Genomic DNA, 21,296 nt, shown 5'->3' on the forward strand with positions numbered 1-21,296 from the left:
CCCCATCTGTGGGACAGCCCAAGCCGGTAGGAGAATCAAACAGCTTGCAGCAGCTCTTCTTCATTGCAGCAGCACAGGGCTCTAGAGTTGGCTGCCCTCGGCTACCTCCTGTTCTGACACCACATTCACCTCCTGAGCACTAAGGGCAGACATGGAGTTCACCTAAAGGTTTCAGGATACAGAGCAGGTGTCCAGCCCCAGCATTTGGTGCTTTCTCCAACTTTGCCCCATAAGAGAGACAGTCCCACTCCTCTGAGCAAAGGCATGGAGCAGAACTGGCAGCAGGAGGGCCATGGCAGGCACGGTGGCCTCTGGCTGAGCCTTGGCCCTTAGCAAAGCAGGGTCAGGCAGGATGTGGCAGCTGCTAGCTCAGAGCCCGCTGATCGGTGTCTGCACAGTAGTCAGTGGAGGCAGAGGTGCCGGCTTCAAAGTCTCTAGCAGGATTGAGCAGCAGCAGCAAAGATCACAAATGCTTTGAGACATGTCACTGGACTCTGACAAAAGCAGCCTCGGGTCCCAGCGGTGGCTCTGCAGCAAGGCAGTCAGAGGTCACAGTCCAAACAAGGCAGCTGCAGTGGTGCTTGGTGCAGGCTCGGTGGCTGGCACATGTACATGCTTTGAGAGGTCTTCTTTATTCTAGTCCCATTCAGAAGGCCGCCTCCAGCAGGGCTCAGCAGCACGTTAAGCACAGGTCCTGAAGCCGCTTGGAACATGATGGTAATTGCATTCGTGACAAAAAACAAAAACAAACAAACAAAAAAACCAGTGAATATCCCTAGAGTGGCCTCATGTAAATGGGCTGGCACAGCTGTGCGGGATATCCCTCCCTACACAGCACTTGCTCAATCGCAAGCCCATGCTGGAAGCTGTGGAAGAGACTTTAGCTGAAGGCTGGTTCTCACTCAAAAGGAGCTGCTTCTGCTCTTATTTTCAATTTAAAAAAGAAAAAAAAAAAAATCAGGGTCCATTGTCAGCTGGGTACTTTCCTAGCCAGCAGCACTTTTCAGCAACTTCAGCTGACTCAGAGCAAGAGGAGCGGAGTTCCTTGTTAAGGAGCGCTTTGCTTTCCAAGAGATGGCTGAACAGTCCCGTCAGACTGGCCTCTCAGGAGTTCATCCGCTGCCCTGTTTATTCAACAGGAAGCAGCTCAAGTTTGTTATTCTCAAGTTTAATGCCCAAGTTCCCTTCAGTGACACTTGCCTGCCTTAAATAAAATCATTAAGCCTGCATTATTAGAGGAACTGGATCATCGTGCTGCTACTTAAATTGCTGGAAATTGTTTCAAGCCAGGAGTAGGGGTATTAAGACTAAAATGGACCAATTCAAACAGAGTATTAGGGGAAGTGGCAAGACGCGCAGCCAATTAAAGCCTGCTTCTTTCAACCATATATTTAAAAATACTGGCTCAGTAAGACGAGCAGTTCCACAAACTAATTTTAGAGCAACTAGCATGTATTCCTACTCAGGGCAGATGCTCACATGAACTTCCTGGCTTATTAGCTACACAAGGAGCAAAGCTGTGCAAGTACCTGGGCTCGTCCTGGCTGAGGCTTTATCATCATTTATCACTGCGAACCGAAGAAGCATTGAAATTAAAGAGCCTGTCGGCAGTGGGTATTTTCCGCACAGCTCCCAACGCCGTGCTTGAGAACTGAACTTGGTGATGCTGCCAGTCTCCTGCCATTTGCTCACTTCAAATCACAAAGAAACTGTGCGTTAAAGACACCCTGAATGCCTTTATTGATTTCCTATTTACAAATCACAAAGCTGGCCCAAAGCAGAGTGCGAACACTAAATGAGAGCATTTGATACATTCATCAATAAAGCACTAGAGTCTAGACATTCCCAGCTCTGTTGGAAAGGTGACATGATACAATAGGATGGTCTCAAACTTCTGGAGACAGGCATGTTCCACAATGCATTACATTCATACTATCTACAAAAGCCAGAATTGCATCAAACTGCATAAAGCCATAAAACAAAAGGTTGCTTAGATGTAGTTCAGTTTAAAACAGGACTTCTTCCCCCAGTAGGACAGAGTCTGAAGAAGAGACCTACCTGGTGGCCTGAAAAGGAGGGGCTGGGAGAGGGAGAAGGGGGGACACGACACAGGAAACCTACAGTAGGATTTAAAAAAATGCTTTAAGGAGAAAGCCACCAGGGAGGCCTATATCTCAGGTTACGAGGTCTTGACAACTGCTTACTTCCAAGTCCTGCTATTTTCATGGCCAAGTGTGCAGATTTGCTTCTCATCGTCCAATTACTTCAGCGATCACCACTTATATACAGAAATGCTAGGGAGGGGGGGAGCGCTATATCCACAGCAAAGAGAATTTACACCTAAAGGGAGCAAATGGGCAAAGATGCCCCAAGCCCGGATGCAGTTCAGTGGCACAAGCTTGGACGAGAGGTGAAAAAATGGGAGTGCAAAAGCGGGCTCAGCAGGGAGAGGCAGCTATATACATTCCAACAGAAGGCAATTTCCCTCTTAGAGGAAGGAGCATCTCCATTCTGTTCATCCATTTCAGAATATGGTTTGCATTGCACAGAATCAGGTTCAATAAGTCATGGACCCATCATTTTTTAGTACTGGCCATATTAAAAATCCTCCTACTCTGAAGCAGGCTTACAATATACACATCTTATAATGTCTTCCTAGAGAACGCCACACTGTCAAACAGCATCTACTATCTACTGAGTACTAGGTGAGAGCTGTTCCTGATAATATTACTGCTGTCTGGCAGATGGAAATTAGCCAGATAGCACAGAACAAGGACAAAAAAAATATATATATATATAGTTACTTCATGAGGCCAGACCAGAAAGGGTAGAGGAGAGAAAAAAAAAAGAAAAAGAAAAATCAGAGGCTATTTCCCCAGCAGGGACCAGGTACCAAGTCATCCACCTCAGTAAAGGCTGACTAGATGCCAATGCTGCGAACCCAGCAAGGCGACTGCTCATACATGACTTGGAAGAGCCATTGTGGCAGGAGGGGAGAGGAAAACGTCACCTCCACCTGCTAACCTTCACTTCAAGGAGGCGCCGCAAAGCACCGGCAGGTCTCACACAACCACTTCTGAATGGTTTGCCCCACATATGCTGAAAAGCTTGCATTTTGAACAGCTTCCTCTGCACAACACAGAGTGGTAAATGCCCCTTAATTTTGGGGGCAAGGCTGAGACCATTCAGATGGTTGCAAGTAAAGTTGCGCAGCAGGGCAATACTGTATTTAGCTGAAGTCACACCTGCTTATGGGGAAAAGCAACCGCTTGTGAATGAGTGAAAGAGGGGGATGACTTTGCAATTAACCCCCGCCGCCCTCTGCTCCCCAGCCCAGTCTGGTGTTGAAGCTAGAATTCCTTCCGAGTTGGTCCAAGCAGTTGCTGCCTGGCCTGACTGCAAGTGGGGACAGAGAAATGTGCATGGACAAGTGGGAAATTACGTCCGCAGTGCTCTCCTAACTGGCTCTAACTCCCCATCCGTCTGCTGCGTTACCAGACAACAGGCACTTGCGCTCCAAACCTCTGCCTACTCTGCATCAGAGCGGCAGTGCTCTGGAGGGGCCAATGAAGAGCCTCGATGCACGCAGAACAAACCGGTCGGATGCATTGTAGCTTGTGTGAAAAGCGGGCAGCAGCACGCTGGGGAACAGCAGCCAGGTGAGGTACCTTGGTTGCTTCTACCTGACAAACTACCTTAAAACAGAAAGGAGTCGCTTAGCCTGGTAGGGATTCCCTGCCACTGAGTGCTGCAGCAGGGACATCACCTGTTTGTTCACATACGATACAGAGTAAGCTCCAAAAAAAAGAGCACCACCATGACAGAGCAGGGGAGCCTGCACGTAGGTAACAATGGAGCTCTACTGAAAGCCAATCTGGTCCTCTCCAAGCGTACATGGCCATCTATCCACAGAGGGTTTCAGTTCGCTTCCACCAACTGCCTAAAGTAAAAGATTGTCTCAAAGTTAGTGAGAAGAGCATGGAAACGCTGTGGACCCTGCAGAAGTGGTCTGCTTGGAGCGTACAACTCTGGTTCGAGGTCGCCCGCAAGGCCTTGTAGTGCTGAAACAGGGAAGTCTCAATTCCCTTATGCTCTCGTTAACGGTATAAACATGCCAGGCCCGTTCTGGTGGGCTGCGTGTCATGGGCGACCGCGCTGTCCACACAGTACTATGGGAGCAACACAGCAAACCCTCCCCCCAGAAGGCAGAGTTGGGCAAAAGGAAAAAAAAAGGGGGCTGGGTGGGGAATCAGTGACCCTTTGGGTTTTTCGTAGGATTGTCTCCTCACTGGGAATTGAACCACACCCAGAGCCACTTGTTTCCATGCTTCTGATATAAAAGCATCTACATTCATTACAATTAAAAAAAAACAACCCATGACATTAGATGGATCATCGGTAAAATGAGAAGAGTTCCTAGCCACAGGCAATCTACAAATGAGACTGGTGACCCAGCGAGTCTGTACGTGGCAGCAGCAGCGTCACGAGCACAAGGCAAAACATGAGCTTTAAAAGGGTTTTACTGAGACCTTTGGCTAGTATGGCTCCCATTGGCAGGGTCGAACTCAGCCAGAGATTTTGGTGGGAAGGTTATGTGGGGGGGAAACAAAAAAAGGCCATCCCGAGCCCGATCCAACAGCTGCACTATGTGTAGAAGATGATTTCTGGGATCTGTCCATCCTCCACAGAAGTGCCGTTGTTGTTCCCAGCCGCATAACAGAAAGTAAAGCAGGTTTTGGCTCCCGTCGTTGGCGATTCGTGAATCACTTTGCGCAGTCCTTTGGTTCCATAGTGGGAATCTGGACCCTGCAGGAGTCACCGAAAACAAGGGGAAACGGGTGAGTAAGGTGGGGAATGCAGCCAGTGGAGGATAACCATGCAGCTTACTCACACGGTGAGACTGTGAACCAAGAGGCTGACCATGCACCCTTCCACCCTCTGAAGCACAGGACCCAAAGGGGCTCACTGCTGCCCTGTCTACCAAGTCTCAGGTATTTTAGAGGACACCATTTTCTACAGTCCAAGGAGCAGCTCACTTAAACTCTACATTCCCCTTCAACAGGGCAGGCTCCAGGAGACAACTATGCACAACCCTTTCTGATTAGCATACACTGTGCTCTTGCTTGTTCAATAGCCTAAACTACAGGGCAGGATCATGCCAGTGCTCTGAGCAGGACAAAAAACACATCTCCATGAATGCCAGACTGTGATCAGGACCCCCGGGTCTTAGAAAACAGACAGGTGCTTCCTCAATTTGTCTTCGAAAACTTAAGTTTGTCACAAGGCTCAAGGGAGGATGAAGACGGCACCGCCATTACAAGTAGTTTGTAACCAGGACAGCGAGCTCATCTACTGAGCCAGCGGTGGCCAGGTCTTTGGGCAGGCAGCGTGCTGTAAGCTAAGCCCCACCACCTCCCCAAGTGCCACTCCGATCCCTGCTTCCCAGAGGCACGCCTGACAGTTTGTGCTGTGGGACGCCAGATTGGAGGCAGGGGGCTTGAGCCTCTGGCCGCAACATGAATTGGGGTAAAAAGCTGCTGCAACAGGGGTGTCACCATCAAGGACCAGGTTAACTCTGCCCTGGCCAGGCCCCCACCCCCAACACCACTGTTTTATATGGCAGGTGAGGATCCAAAGCCCTGAATTCAACAGAGGCTGCAGGACCAGGGGAAGTTTAAACAGCTCTTGGTGGTAACAACCAACACCTCTTCTTGTAGCAACCTCCTGCCCTGCTCCACTGCCTTCCCTTACTGAGCACCCAAGCTCACCTGCACACACGCACCAGCTGCCCACGCCACTTGTGGCAACCTCTGCCCTAGACACTGACCCCATTATTGACAGTGAGGCACCAATGCTACTTTCTCAACCAGTACCGCCAGGAACCAGCTGTTCTGTAGTTTAGAAAATTCAGAGACCCTTCCTAGTCTCATCAGGAAGACACCGCTGCTTCAGCACTAAGGCAGCAAGCTGCATTTGCCTAGCAAACTTTGTAGAATCCATTTACTAACCATCTTTACCAGGCACCTCAGGAGTTAAGGGCTACAGAGTGACATCTCAGGAAACTGCATCAAGGTACCTTGGGAGATCTATGATGGCTCAGAGCCGCTCTGGTCTATCGTCAATCCTCCCCCCTCACCCCGTAAACCCAAAGACAGAACCCAGGTACAGCACCTTTAATGTAGCACATGCTGTGTAGTTGACGTTGGGCAAAATCTCAACAGGCTCTTTAAACATGACCCGGAAAGTATTGGAGGATCCATCACAGCTGAACCCAGTGTCATTTTGGCCCAAGACCGTATTGCTGTCTGTGTGGATGATCTGGAAGGTAGATTCAACAGACAAGAGTCTTAATTAAGTATGCTCATGTTTCCTTCAACGTAGCAGATCATTGCCCATTCCACTAACTGGCCCAATATGTGCAAGTGAGGCGGAGGAAACTCTAACACCGCTGCACCGCTCAGTAGGCACACGGCTGTTTCACCGGCTTCTCTGGGACACACTCAACAGTTGCACTACATCTGCTGGCTCCCTCCTGCACAAGTGCTTTGAACACTACAGCTACACAAAAGCAGAAGTGCGTGAGGTCAGTACAGAAGGGACTGCAAGGAGTCAGGTCTCTTGTATTCACAGCAGAGGTGCTGGACCCTCATGTGCTTTGTACCCAGAGACAGAGGTGCTTCTCAAAGCCAAAACCAACCAGTAGGACAATATCATGAACTTTGACACAGGCCAACAAAGGTTTACCAGTTTGATATGCCTGGCAAGGAGGAGCGCTGGCTTATCAGAATCAAGCGGAGTCAAGAGATCATAGGAAACTAGGTCACATGATGATTTCTGACTAAACCACCCCAGCCTAGCGTCTGTCCAAACTGCTCCTGAAAACTTCCAGGGATGGCAACTCCTCTCTCTCAGTGGCCTGCTCCAAGATCGTAGCTGGGGTCAAGATGGTTAAGGGAAGTTACAGATCCTAGTCATCTCAAATCCAACTGAACATGATTTGGATCTATACAGCTATAGAAGTCTGGAGCTCAGCAACTTGTGAGACCTTGACTCCCTTTCACTGGGATTTTATATCCGTTGCATGGGGAGATATTCTTGCTCAGGTCTTCTTAGTTTTAAGTTCTGGAGTGCCAAGGCAGTGTCCTCAGAAAGAGGCCCTCAAAAAAGGCAAACCTCTTCAGAAAGAGTCACTGAATTGGCAGCCTGTCGTGAATGGTTCATCGAGCTGGATCTGAATTAAGTGCCCAGGCATCCAGAGGAGGAGCTGCATTCAATCTTCCCAAGCCACATGATCCCACATCACTCCACGCTGCCAAGTGGATCCAGAGCAAAGCAAATAGACTGCGCCAACTGCATGGACTAAGTGAGGAGGGAGCTTTCTGCCAGCACAGTTTCACTCCAGACCTCAGGCCAATGCATTCCTTATGGCTTAGCCGTGCGTCTCACTCCAAACAAGCATCCATAAATATGGAATCACCATCCCTACTGCGCACTTGGTTTGTGCCTCATTTTATGAAAAAAGCCTGGAGCTCTCAATAGCTTTTAGTTTGCGGTATTTGTGTCCCTCAAGGACAGGGTAACTGTTGCCCAAGTGTACAGGTGCAAAGGCAGAACAACGGCTCGGTAAAAGCCTCTGTATAAAGTGGTTTGTGGAAGACAGAACATGAGAAGCCAGAAGGGAGCAAAACAAAGGCAGCTGCTTTCACTCATTACTCTGGCTTCATGAACATGCTACCCCTCCACTCCGTGGGGAGAGTTGGATTGGTAGACTTCTTTTCCTTCATGTTTTTTTAATACCCCCATGAGAAAACAGGTAAGTCTGTATGCCAGGCTGTCTAGAAGCATGTGGACTGTATACATGCGCTTGTTTCTTCTTCTCTCTCCCCTTCATTTCTTTCCCATTTGTGATACCCATTTGTGAATCTTGCTTTGGGGTAAGGATCATGCTCGACTGCATTTTGTACAGCATCGAGCCCAACGTGGTACCAGCTGAACTTGGAGCTATACCTAGTACCATTGCTACGTGCCAGAATTAGCAAGGACATAGCTGTGTGGAAATGTCTGCACAGTACTGATGTGAAAGCATTGCATTACAAACGTCGTAAGATGCAGAAGCATAGCAATGCCGCAGTGACCAGTACAATGGAACGAACTGCGCAAAAAAGAACGAAAATTGAAGCAAACGTGCTTCCAAACGCTGGCCACCCTGTTGGTCCATATTTCTGTACGGCATGAATGTGGCCTTTCTAAAACAACTCCCAGGAGCAGTGCAGAGTGAAACATGCGCCACCTGTAAGGTTTTGTATAGAAGCAAATGGCAGATACATTTACATAGTAAAAAAGAATACCTGTATATTTACTTGGTAATCTGTTGGCCCGTGTATCGATCCATACAATCCAAACCCAACTACAAATATCCTTTTATTTACTGAGAACCTGCAAAATAGAGAAATTAAATACAAATGTCAGCAAAACAGCAGCAAGTTGGCCTGCTGCAGTACAACAAGGATGTGTGGCTACTTTAGCACAGTATTTCACACTCAAGGTTTCACAAGGCACCTGGTGCTGCAGTTTTAAGGGTGCAGAGTATGAAGAGCAACTGGGAACTTTGAGAGGTGCAGGAACGTCCACAGGAGAAAATGTCTGCATTTAACTTCCCTGTGACCACAAGCAAATACATCCGGCTGCTACAGGCATACCCAGTCTGGCCCAGCGCAGATTGAGATTGTGGCCCACTGCTACAACAGCTGCACTTAGAGGCTAGCCTTTTCATCAGAAGACGGCCTCCAAGGTGTGAGCTGAATGGACTGAAGCAGCGTGACCTACCCGAGTCCAGGCAGCCTGACGTGCGGCAGGGAGGGAGGAACTGCTCCAACCTCCTGCAATAAGGTAACACTCCGCCCTAATGAGAATTCTTTAAACGGTAGCATTAACTATTTCACCGCTGCTCACTGAAGCAGAGACCAGTTAAATAGTGCCCTTAGACACAACTGCAGCTAAATCCAGCAATTACACAACAGGCTCTGGAACAGCTGCTGTCTGGATTGGCCTGGGTAGAGAACAACCTCAGCAGTTCCTCCCCACCCCCAGGGCAAAATGTAGAGCTCCATCTTCCAAGACAGGAGGGAAGAGACATGTAGCACTTTGTCCTAATCCACAGAAAGCCTCAACTTGCCCAAAACCAGACTGCGTTCCACACTCCTGCGTATCAAAACCCTCACTGCCTTACCCACTAGTTTTGCCAACTGCTTCAATGCTGTGCTTTGAAAAACACAGATCGGTGGCATGTTCAGAGCTGACCAACTGAGACCAGTGCAAAACATTCAGCGCTCAATTTCCACGCTAGCCTTGCTCTGAATGTACCTTGAAACCATCGGCTGTCAACATTTCACTTCACTGCAGACAGCTGCCAAGTCTCCGAGCAGTCTCTCTGCTCTATAATATTAGAGTCCAACACCCTCTCCAGCACAGCTCACAAGGAAGGAGAACCAATTGCTCAGAACAGCCAACTGACGGCTCTGCAGATACGTAAAATACTGCAACTTAACGAAGATATTCAAGAATTTGAATGCAACTTTCCAGGTTATTTCCTCCATCAGTAGCTCGCTTACATCACAAGGCAAGAAAATCTGGGAACAGCCCAGGCCTGCTGACCCCAGACCTTTGATCTACCCACTAGTTCACAGCATTTACAACCGTATCACCGCAGCCATTTGTGACCCTGCAAGAATCCACAGGACGCTTAAAACTATAGAAACCAACTTGATGTTAGCAAAAAAGCAGGTACAGCAAGTGCATATATCCTAAGGCCTCCCCTAAAATACTATTAATCCTGTAACAATAAGCCCCCATTATTTACCACCTTCACACAGAAGGGAAACAGATGCAAGAGCACCAGTGGATCACCACCAGAGATCTAGTCATCCAGGAATAAGTCATGATTTGATTGCCATCTACCTCCACCATATAAGGCTGCAGGAAACAACTGGAAAGGGATCTGACACTCGAGCAAGATCAGCTGGCACAATCGAGAGCTTTGTCGATACTCTACAGTTTTCCCACTTGATACTAGCACTGTTTATTGCACAGGCACGGCTTAGCCTCATTAAGGAAGCAAGTCACACTTTCGCAATATAATATGCCTGTATATTGGGGGTCCTGGCTGGGAGGGGACCCTTTTTACATGCTAGTTTTCTCGTTTAGGCCAGGTCGAGGACTCAAAGCTCAGCAGAACGTTAACCTATCAGCAGCAGAATTGGCATTAAGGCTGACCTTATCCTGTCACTAGTCCCACTGTACCCCCAGCGGCTCTCCACCTGCTGGAAACGATTGATGCTGCACTCCTTCCCCCTCAGGCAGCAGCGTGGTCTGTCGATGAATTCCACCCGTGGTTTGGGATTTACAGTGAAGTGGAGAAACAGGCTCACCACTTCACGATCGGTAAGGATTCCTGACTGGGCAGGACCTGGAAAGGAGCACAGAGACAGCAACCCTGTCACCGATTAATAAGCAAAAATCGTCGCAAGTATTACAGCAAGAAGCAACTCTGTTGAAAATAGGTCAGTCCTACGTGATGTATGCAAGGGATCTGGCAGAAGTTATTGCAAGAAACTCACTCAACTTCACCAAGAACACGGAAGACCTGGCCACATTTCCCCCTGTACATCAAGCTATTCAATTCAATGCTTCTCTGTATGGGACGCTTCGGATGCGGATGCATCATAAATGCAGTTCCACGCACGCAAAGTGCGCTTGGCTAAATTCGACCACAATTTAGAGAATCAGAGGCACACCTCTGATTTCCCATCCACTTAAGTTACCTTAATATTTCATGCAAGTCCCAAGTACTTCTAGACTGAATAAACATTCACTTATTTTTCAACACTGCGGACAAGACACTGGGTGGGATAAAGTGCAGGAGGAAGATAAGCAGATGTCAGAGGGTGACAATCAGCTTGAAAGGTAGGTAAAGTGGAAATAGATATTGTTATAGGCATTAACATGTGCTCCTGAGTTCCCTCCCCACTATTTGGCATCTGACTCTCACTTTCTTGAAAACCATTTTTCTCCCTGCTCCCGTCTGGAAAACAGACTGGGGGAAAAACCGGGGTGGAGGGATCAGATTATAGTTACAGCAACACAAGATGTTAAAAAAGAGCTAAGACAAAAGTATTTTCTCATCTTTGTTCAGAAAATGTTTATTCTAGATTTTCTTCTTCTAAAGGGGACATTACTTCCAAACTTTTGGAAATTGATTAAGTTTTAAAACACCATCCCAGTTTCTAACAAAGCACCATTTAAACAGCACGCCTCAATTCCTTTAGAAAGTAGTTTTACAAGCTGTTCTGCTTCTCCATTTACAGGAGGCTTTTCAATGCATGAGAAATACTGAAATGAGGAACAGTGAAAATGATCATACAAACTGTGTCCAACGCGCACTAACACAAGTGTTTTCAGCATCTAAGGTGTTCCTTGCAATTCTAGCCGGTGACATTCAGCTTTTTAAATAGCATCCCCTTTAAGTAGCATCAAAAGACTCATAATTTGAAGAAACAGGTCTTGTGAACATTGAAATGGCTTTATGGAAACTATCTGCAAGAAGCGACTACAAACAAATCGTGTCTCAACATACCCGGTATTGCTGCAATTCTACTTCTAGAGCGTTTCAAATTACTTGTCCTGCGGGAAAGGTGTGGCACATCTGCTTGCCAGCCAAGAGGCTTTCGTGTGAAACTCCACTTCAGCACTAGCATATAAGCTGCTTTTACTGAAATCACACCCCCTTGCGTGGGCCCCGTTCCCATTTCCTACCTCCACAGAACAGAAGCCGAAGACTTTGCTCTGGGAATGCTGCAAGGACAAAGCTGAAAAAAACCCAAGATCCCATCCTTAGTGCTTAAGGGAATGATAAAAAGTGTAAGTTGTTAGGCTTTAAAAAAGCTAAAATAAATGCTGGAGGCACATTTACTACACATTAGGCGCATCCACACATGCAGTTAGTGCACATGAATAAACTCTGGGGCTTATTGTCATTTGAACGTGTGCCATGGGGCAATTAACTCTAGAGCAATCAGCTCTGGAGTTTATTCAGGTGCAGCACATGGAGCCTGGCTGGAGCAGCCACAGCTGGCAAGGGGGCCACAGGGGTCAGCCTGCCACCCCAGGGCTGCTCCAGCTAGGCTCCATGTGCTGCAGAGGGGCTGGTAGGGGCACAATGGTGCTTCAGTGTAGGGCCAGCCGGCAGGCAGCCCCCATACCGAAGCACGCTCATGCCCCACCCAGCCAGGTCAGCATCTACATGTGCGCCATTGCACAAAAAAAAAAAAACTCCGCAACAAGGTAGCGTCTATATTTACAAGTACTACCCTGCTGCGGAGTTTATCATTTCCCTGTGCCCTAACAGAGCCACAAGCGTAGACCCCGAGACGTTTACTGCGGAGCTAATTAGTCGGTTCCACAGTATGCGTCTCACGTAGACGTGCCCATTAAGGAATTATAACCCCTAAGCAAGATGCCACCTTTGATTTTGGGATGACTGGGACCGTGAGTCAAACAAGCAGTCTTCAGAGCAGCAGACAGTAAGTCCTGGCTTTCCCAGACTCAAGAGCTGGCTTCATAAACATCACAAAACTATGCAAACCTCCCACATAACTAAAGGGGAAGAAAAGCCAAAAACCTTCAGAAAGGAAAGATGCAGATAGGCAGAAATGGCTGACATTTCCTGCTCCCCGCCTTCCCAACAAATCTTAACTCTCACCAGATAAAGGCTACCTAAATCAAGCTAGCTGCCAAATCAGACCAGGAACTGATGCATTATCTTGTATCAAGCTAATATAATAGACTGGCAAAGGTCACGTGGATGGCAATTTCAAAACGGAGAGCAATTAGAAAATAGACAACCAATGATTCCCCCTCGTTTCATAAGTCACATTTAGGAATAAGATACGACTATTATCACAGTTAGTTAATACTGTTAGTACTCTTGAAGACGTAGTTTGCACACGATGCTGGAACACAGAAGGATAGCCCTGCTCAGGTATTGGCTTTTTCATGCAGATCAACAATAAAAAAAAAAAACAACAACAACATACTGACAGCAGACAATGACAGTGACAATGGGATTCCACTTGGAGAACTAAAGATTCAGTCTCCTGAAATGGATTAGAAAAGACCGATTTACCCTGCAGATTCTGCCGTCAAACATTTTCAATAGCACAGGATAGTCTTACAGACAAAACTGACTTTAACATACTTCATCCTCCACAAGAGAGAGAAAGCAGAGACCAAGTCTCCCAGAAGCTCCTTGATTCAGTTACCTGCTGCAAACTCCTCAATAGTCATCAATGGGAAGCGAATAAGAGAAAGTGCTTTGCCCAGTACTTTCCGCTTGTTCTCTGGAATCACCTGAAGTTGCTGCCGCTGACATTCAGCCTCCGACCAGCGAACCACTGCATTAAACAAACGAACCTCCCGAATCCCCAAGGTGTCCCTCTCCAGCACCGCAACCAGGGTGTCTGTAAGGCAGGACAGCAACGACTTTAGGCACTAACCCGAATGTCCTGATTTTAAATGGTCCAAACTTTCTACGAATGACCCCGAGGGGAGCAAAGGAACTGTGAGGCTGCTCCCAAGCATTGTGTGCATGGCTGACATTAGGCTGGCACATTCCACGAGGAGGTATGCCATTGCAATAGCAAGCAGGGCCCACATGTTGGTTACACTTACTAGGTGCAGCAGAAGGAATTTCTATTTACAAGTTTGAACAAGATAAACAGTGGAAAAGCCAAAAGGGCTGCACTGTATTATCCGTGCTCCAATTCCAGTTTTAAGAAGGAATTCCATTAAAAAAGGACCTTTCAAGTACTGATCTAGGTTTATGGAGTGGTCCCTGATGTCCATGAACATGCATGCAATGTTTAATATCTGACTCTTGCTTCAAAATGCAAAACCTTTTAATTCAAGCATCTAATGGAAACCTGGGACAAATGCCAACCCTTCCCACAGAAGGTAAGTTACACCCACCCTCAACCTGCCAACAGCAACAGAAGGGATGGGCCTTTTATCATGCCTTGGAGAACAAAATTGTCATTACAATGAGGGAAGCAAGTTCCAGAGTCTAGTTTCAAGAGTTCTGTTGAGAGCAACCTGCCTCCAAGAGCTGATCCAGGGATTGTTGGTTCAAACGCTCCAGAGATTGCTTCCAGGTAGTGAGTGCAAAGCCACAGGGAGAAATCACCAAGTAAATACAAACCTGCATAATAAAAAAGTCACGCATGTAACAAGCGACTGCAGAGAAAAAGAAAAAAACAAATCTTACCTAAATCGATGTCTGTGAACCCCTCAGCATTGATGGCATCCGATGTGTTCTTATCTATGTTCTCTAGGCAGAGGCTGGCCAGCTGGGGTTCATCAAAGAGTCTTGCCTAACAAGTAAGTATGCATCATTAACACAAAGATAAAAAACTGTTTACATTTGGCATCTTTTTGCCCAATCTTGATTTTATGCAGTGGACTTATTACAACACTAGTTTGCAAGCCATGGGAACTAGTGATGCAGGCAGACAACACTTCACAGGAGCTGAGTGAGTGCAACTATGCAAACACTTGCAGGCCTAACAATTGCATCAATTCCGTTTAACTGTATACATCTTCGTGCTCATCTTTACTGGAAGGTAACATCAGGTTAGAAAAAGCACTATGTTGACCACAACCACAGATAAGGACAAGTGACACTCAGCACGTCAGCTGGCTGTGGATAAGCCATACCAATTATTTTTATGTTACCGGAGGAAGCCTAATGCAGCTGACTAACACCTTGCTCTGCAGTAAGGACATTTGCAGCATTTAACTACTTCAATGCCATGGCATCAGTGCAAACCTCAAGAAGTAGGTAGGCCTCTGCAATGCAAAGTGAGACTTGCACTAATGCAGCTCAATCTAGCAATAGGTCAAAGCAAGCCAAACTGTTGCAAGTCCTGCCTTCCTCCAGTGCAAAGTGCTTGCACATTTTGCCCAGGTGCAGCTACACAGACTGAGGTTCATGAAGAGTTGTGTAACTCCTGCAGAGTTCAGAAAGATGCTTGAAGTGGCAGAAGGATCCAGACTCCATCTGGGTTACTAAGTCTAGTGTTGGAGGATATTATCTCCCTGTGGCTTACACTAGTTTCCCGAGAGCCATCCAGAGAGATAGGACCACGCATAGCCTGTCCCTGAGCATGCTGACACCCCTCCCCCTCCCTCTTTTTCACTGACACTATAAGCTTTTCAGAGCAGCAACTATCTAGCTACCTACATATATAATGTCCAAAACAATGGCGCCACAACTTTGGCTGGGACCTCCAGGTACTATCACTAAAACCCAAGAGGCTCTGATCTAGTAAACTGCTGTTTTGAGCCTCCCTTCCTGGACTGGCATTTCCCTGCTTCAGCCTTGTCAGTGATAAGTCTCCTGGCTCCCAGGAGTTGTGGCTCTCTCAACCTTGTTAGACTCAAGGCACCCCTTGGAAAACACCAGGTCTTAGTTTTCAGTCTCTTTCACTTTTTCTGGAGTAAAAATTAAAAATAAATAAATAAATAAGAGTTATTCTGCTGAATAACTCAGAAAGACCGTGCCAGGTCAGAATGGTTTTAACACCAACTTCTTATTTGAAATCTCTGGGCTTTTCTTGAGACTCCTGTTTCGCACACCTAACCGTGCTAACACTGTTTAGTACTCTGTGGCACCCTTGTAAAGGATCTCGAGGCATGCCAGGATGCTGCTGCACCCTGGCTGACAATCACTGCTATATGGCTTTGAATCTTCAGCTTTGATGCCCACTAAGTCACTTCCTGCCAGACTCCTACACCCCCGGGGTGTAGTTACTCTGCATTTCTTCTTTGATCAGAGTGACACTTGCCAACACACATCACTTTGGCATAGCACCGTGAACTAGGAAGGCACAGACAATGAAGGTAGTTGCCCATCACTGATATTTCTGCAAGAGGTTCAGAGGCAGGATACTGGCAGTATTTCATCTCGGTCAGCTCCTGCAATGATTTCAATGGGTCAGGAGGGCCAGCGGTGAAAGGATTGTACAGCCAGGCACAGAACCTCAGCTATCTGAGGAGCTGAGTGGAGCTCTGGAATCAGAGCCTGGTTTGACACCGGTTTTGTGGGAGACAATTTCACAGATGGCAGCTGGGCAGGTAACCCTCCAAACTGCTACACTTGTGATACAACTAGTTGGAGCTTGATCTTCACGTTCCTGGAGAACTGAGAGTACTGTTTAAAGCAAGGGGTCTTTAAATTAGCCCCTCACCAATATACCCCCAAGTAAGCATCTCAAAAAGGCACTGAGGGGCTTTGGGAAGTAAAATGACAAAGCCAGATGCTGCCGATCTCCGAATCAAAGCACCCATCCAAACAACCACGTAGGAAGGAACAGCCATGAACTGCACAAGACAGGATTCCCCAAGGCAACTCAGTCTGAACTGGGAATGGAAACTGGGCTCATTCTTCTAGAAGACAAGTACCACTGCAATAGTTCAAGGCACCTTTCCCCCATTGTGCTCATATATTGTTAGCAAGGGAGCTGAACAACATTCCCTACCCTGAAGCAGAACGGGGACAACATATTTGTTAGTTTTCTTCCTTCATTCGTGCAGCATGCCACTACAATGCAGCCCCAGTCCATGCCTAGGATTTGGAGGCACTGTAACAGGCAGAGTGCCACAACAGAATGGCTATAGCCTGGAACTTGTGGATCTGCCCTCGGTCATGACTACACAGGCTGGCACTACCCCAGCAAAGGCCTGAAATGAGAGCAGAAGTCCTAACAGGGATGAAAACAGGGAAGGAAAGGCAATGCCACTTACAGTACTAACAAGCTGCAGAAAGGTTAAGTTTTCCCAACTCAAGCAGAAGCAATAAAGGACTCCCATAGGCTCCCAATGGAGGACTCCCAATGTTGTACTCCCATAGGCTGCCTATAGCAGTGAGAAGAATGGCAGCTGCATGGACAACTCTTGCAAATAACCTCAGAGAAAGACAGGACCGGGGAACCACTCTCAAGAACTTCCTCATCCCCGTACACCACCTACCCTGGTATCTTGGCTGTAGAGCCTGAGGAAAAGATTCTCTCCAGTTACTGGAAACAGGGACCTTACCTCTTCCACCTGACATCTGTCATCTCTTCCCTTCCAAGGAAAGAGGGCAGCCTGCAGCATTAGAGGGTAAGAGAAGGCTCACTTTTTCAATACAGTATGTGTGGAGGAAATCCTACTCTAGGGGAAATCTTTCAAAAAAGGAGCAGTCCAGCAGACAGCCTGTCTCTAATGCAGCGAGTGCTTATTGTGAGACATCCTGAATGTCAACAAGCGCGTTCATTTTACTTTTGCTGGGCATGAACCTTTTCGAGCACAGGAAGCTCAGTAAAGCCTTCCTCACCACTGAACCATTTCACATTTTCCCACTGTCCTGACCCCATCAAGGAACCCCAAGTACTATAGTTTTATGCACCCGGCAAGAAGAGTTGCAAGTATTTGTAAATCAAGCTTTAATGAAGAACAGTGTAGATCCTCATTAAATCAGTGAGGGAAAACCTATCAGGTCATAACCTCTCTAGAATCAAGAGCACAAACCCCCCACGTTCCAGGACACAGAGAGCTCTACTCCTTTTGAAAAAGTAACCCTTCTACGGTGCATTTCCAAAGCATAAGCAATATTGATACTAATGGAACTGCTGGATTTGTTTTAAGCGACTTGGAACAGAAATGGGTCTGGAACATACCTGCGTTAAAAGCATGAATGCATTGTCTGCTCGAAGGTTTTTCTTTAGGAATTCCACACAATGGGCTTCAAGGGCAGGAACAGCGTATTTTTTAGCTGTGTAAAGTGTTGTCATCACAGTCTCTGGTCCAATCTGAACTTCATCAGAATACAGAAACCTGAAAGCATACAAACAAAAGGCTGTCTCATAAACCTGCTTTAACCAGTAAGACAGCAAGAAAAATAGGGACAAAAATCCCTGCAATTCACAAGAACCTTTAAAGGTTATTTCCCTGTTATGATGGTCCAATTTATTCTTAGTATCCACTGTTATCCTTCCCACCTCTGACTTCATCATACATGTCTGATGAGTCATGAATTAAGGTGCGACTATGTATCCAGCATCATGAAGGATCAGGAACATCTAGTAGGGATGATGGGTGATCCTTTGATCAGTGTTTTTCCACATACGTTCACATCTCTACCTTTACTGAAAGAGTTCTCCACTGAAACAGCTCATGTTCCAGTTGAATAATAGTGAGCATCAAAACAGTTTTTAATATAGTAACCATCACAGTTATCAATCGGTCAATAAATATAAAGCAGCTGGCTTCAGGGTAAGTGAAGCCAAGTCAAATCTCAGCCTTGGTTTCACTCTTCACGATAGCAAAGGCTGAGGGCACTGCACTTCAGACATCCCTGGAGGGCAGCCACCCTCTCAGTCCCCCAACTAACTTCCCATAAACTCCCAGGAGGGGAGTTAGGAAGTTTTATAAAAACTGGAAATAAAAAGCCTTCACAAGGATCCAGGCTTGACTTTGACTCTTCCCCCATTCCCCACACAAATATGCTGACTAGAGATATGATTATCACCACCTGAAACAGGTTGCTTAAGTGAAGCAATGCTCCAGCCTGGTGCAGGTCACACCACAGGACATGGAGGTCTTCAACCTAAAGACCTTGAAATAGGAGTAGTTCTCCTGAATTCAGGAAGACCTGCTTGTATGTGAACTGCACAGGACAGGGCCGAGGAGGCCAATTAAGACTTACAAATCAGTCCATTTTTTGCTTAAAGCTTTAGTTGCTTTCATCCAGGATTTACTAATTTATTCTGAAGAGCTGGAATATATTCAGTACAAAATAAATACTTATACAGGTATTAAACCACAGGTGTCAAACTCATGTGGCCACACAGGTCAAATGAGTAGTGCAGGGCCAGTCCACAAGTTGAATCAGGCCCACAGACCTCCCTCCCCTCCCCAATCCCCCTGTATGCTGCATCCAGGACATGGGATGCCTGGGGGCCCAGAGCCTTAGCTGGTCCAGGACAGGCACACAACACCTGGGAAGAGGACATCATACACAGTGCAGATCCCACACCAGCCAGAACGGGAGCCACATACTGCATGGATCCTGAAATGGATGAAGTGGACACTGTGTAAGGCACATGCCCAGGCCCAGGGGCAGCACTGTGGACCAGATCATGGGGCTCTGTGGACTGGATACAGCTCACAGGCCATACCTTTGACACCCCTGCATTAAACTGTCTCCAGCTGAAGTTTAAGACTTCACTGCTTCCTTCTCAGTCCTTCAATATTGCCCCCAAAGGCTCTGGGCCATGCTGAGATCATCTGTATTATCAGCACAGCTGCAAGCAGCCCATTCAGTATCAGGATGTCTCTATGGCCATTGTGCAAACGGACATGCTCACCATCTTGAGGAACTTACCGCTGAGGAGCTACCGAGTTCCTGATCCTTTAATTCCCAAGAAGGACCAGAATTTCAGGGGAAGAAACAAGTGAGGGAACCTCTAGGAGAGGGAGTAATGAACTCCAAGCAGGCTTTTAGCGATGCTATGTAGCCACAGCTCTGTGAACATATTTCAGCCCTTTTCCTTACTGCAAAGGTTTATTTTTACTAGGTTACCATATTTTTTTATTGCAAGCTAGCTTTAGAAAGTAAATTAATAGTATGTGCCACAAATGCTGTTCTGTTTCATGCAGCATCCAAGTCTGGTTTGGGGTCTGTTTCAATGCTAGACCCAGGAAGAGCGTGAAGCAACAGAGCTAAAGCAGGAATTCCTAACAGGCCTATAAGAAAATGTATGGCTGCTGTTTTATATAAATGGATCTTTTTCTTGGCTTTTTAGCAGGATATTGGTAATTCAAATAAGGACTCACGCCTTCTTGCTTTCTAAGCACTTTAACCGAGTTTATCATTCCTTCTGACAAAACCATGTAAGACATTTGATGACTGACTTACTTTCCCCCGTCACAGAACTATACCTAGACATACAAGGTCTAGTAAACCGCACAAAGACAGCTTTAATTCCCATAACTGACCTCGCACAACAACAAATCCAGGATATAGAAAAGATGCAGGGAAAAAGTAAAGACACCTGGGTGGGCTATCCTGGAAGACAACACCTTACACTTAACAGTCCAAACACAAAGTCTGGTACTAACAATAATACAAGGTGCAACTGTGACTGTGCTAATTGGAATGTGCTGTTATCTACATCACCAATGCCAGAATGGTAAAAATGCAAAACCAGACTGAAAAGAGACTGACTTTAGCTATAAGGCTATTAGTTATAAAGTAACTAATGATACTTTACCTAATACTACTACTGTTTAATCATTAACCAATTTTATTGTATTATGCTTTATGCTATTCTGAAGAATTACATGGCATTTTTTCATCAGTTGTTACTCAGTTAATTTATCTATCTTAGATGAAGTTTCTTCCCTTCCTCTGAAGGAATCAGCTACGCCAAAACCAGCAAGACTTCTGTTTGCACAAGCGGGTGTTATGCATCCCACATTTAACTGCTCGACCAAAACTGTGGGACTTCAGTGAAAATTCAAGACAAGACTTAAATTAATATTGTATCCAGTTCCAGTGAAGCGTTTAAGTGGATCTGCTCTATTACCCGAGCCTGAATATGGAGTTTATCTGGAAGAATATAAACCAAGGGAAACCAATACAGGAAGAATATAAACCAAGGGAAACCAATACAGGAATTGGCAGCAACTGGAATGCCACCCGAGATGTGTGAAGACATAACTGAGGGAAACACCTAAGAACTCTGGGTTTCTTAGGTGTCTGACTTCGGGCCTCTCCACACGTTATACATATATATTCAATCATGCGTCACCATCATATAAGGCTAATTATCATTGCATGGATGAAGTGCTCCAAGCAGGCCGCTCCTCTCAACTTAAGTCCCGACCTAACATTCCCAGGCCCAATCCATGGGACAAACAATTAGAAAATACTGTCTACGGGTCATACAAGGGAATGTGCAGACCAGTGTGTAGACAAGAGGGGCATGAATGTATACAAGGGTAGAACAAGGTAACCTAAAAACAGTGTCTAGCCCACTGGGTTACCCTCTACCTGTAATTATGCTTTTCCAGGACGATTAGTAGACAAAAGACAAAAAAAAGAAGGGAATAAGCCTCACTGGAGCATTGATCAATACATGCTGCTCACACAAACGCTTTGTTAAAGCACTGACCAGAGTAGGCCTCACTAGTAAACCTGACTG

General features: G+C 46.5%; 1 protein-coding gene across 1 annotated transcript in view; it reads right to left on the bottom strand.

Moving 5' to 3' along the window:
* Positions 1–1,716: 1,716 nt before the first annotated feature.
* The window catches only part of BTBD2 (BTB domain containing 2), a 31,644-nt gene continuing 12,064 nt past the window's right edge, over positions 1,717–21,296 (bottom strand). The window contains exons 3-9 of the mRNA XM_019557039.1: positions 17,769–17,925; positions 14,318–14,423; positions 13,317–13,514; positions 10,273–10,465; positions 8,349–8,436; positions 6,172–6,318; positions 1,717–4,806 (exon numbers count right to left, since the gene is read on the bottom strand). Of these exons, the coding sequence (XP_019412584.1) occupies positions 4,645–4,806; positions 6,172–6,318; positions 8,349–8,436; positions 10,273–10,465; positions 13,317–13,514; positions 14,318–14,423; positions 17,769–17,925 (1,051 nt within the window). The 3' untranslated portion in view covers positions 1,717–4,644. The remainder of the gene's footprint in view (positions 4,807–6,171; positions 6,319–8,348; positions 8,437–10,272; positions 10,466–13,316; positions 13,515–14,317; positions 14,424–17,768; positions 17,926–21,296) is intronic.

This window comes from Crocodylus porosus, unplaced genomic scaffold (genome assembly GCF_001723895.1).
Source record: "Crocodylus porosus isolate Cpor-Errol unplaced genomic scaffold, CroPor_comp1, whole genome shotgun sequence".
Lineage (NCBI taxonomy): Eukaryota > Metazoa > Chordata > Crocodylia > Crocodylidae > Crocodylus > Crocodylus porosus.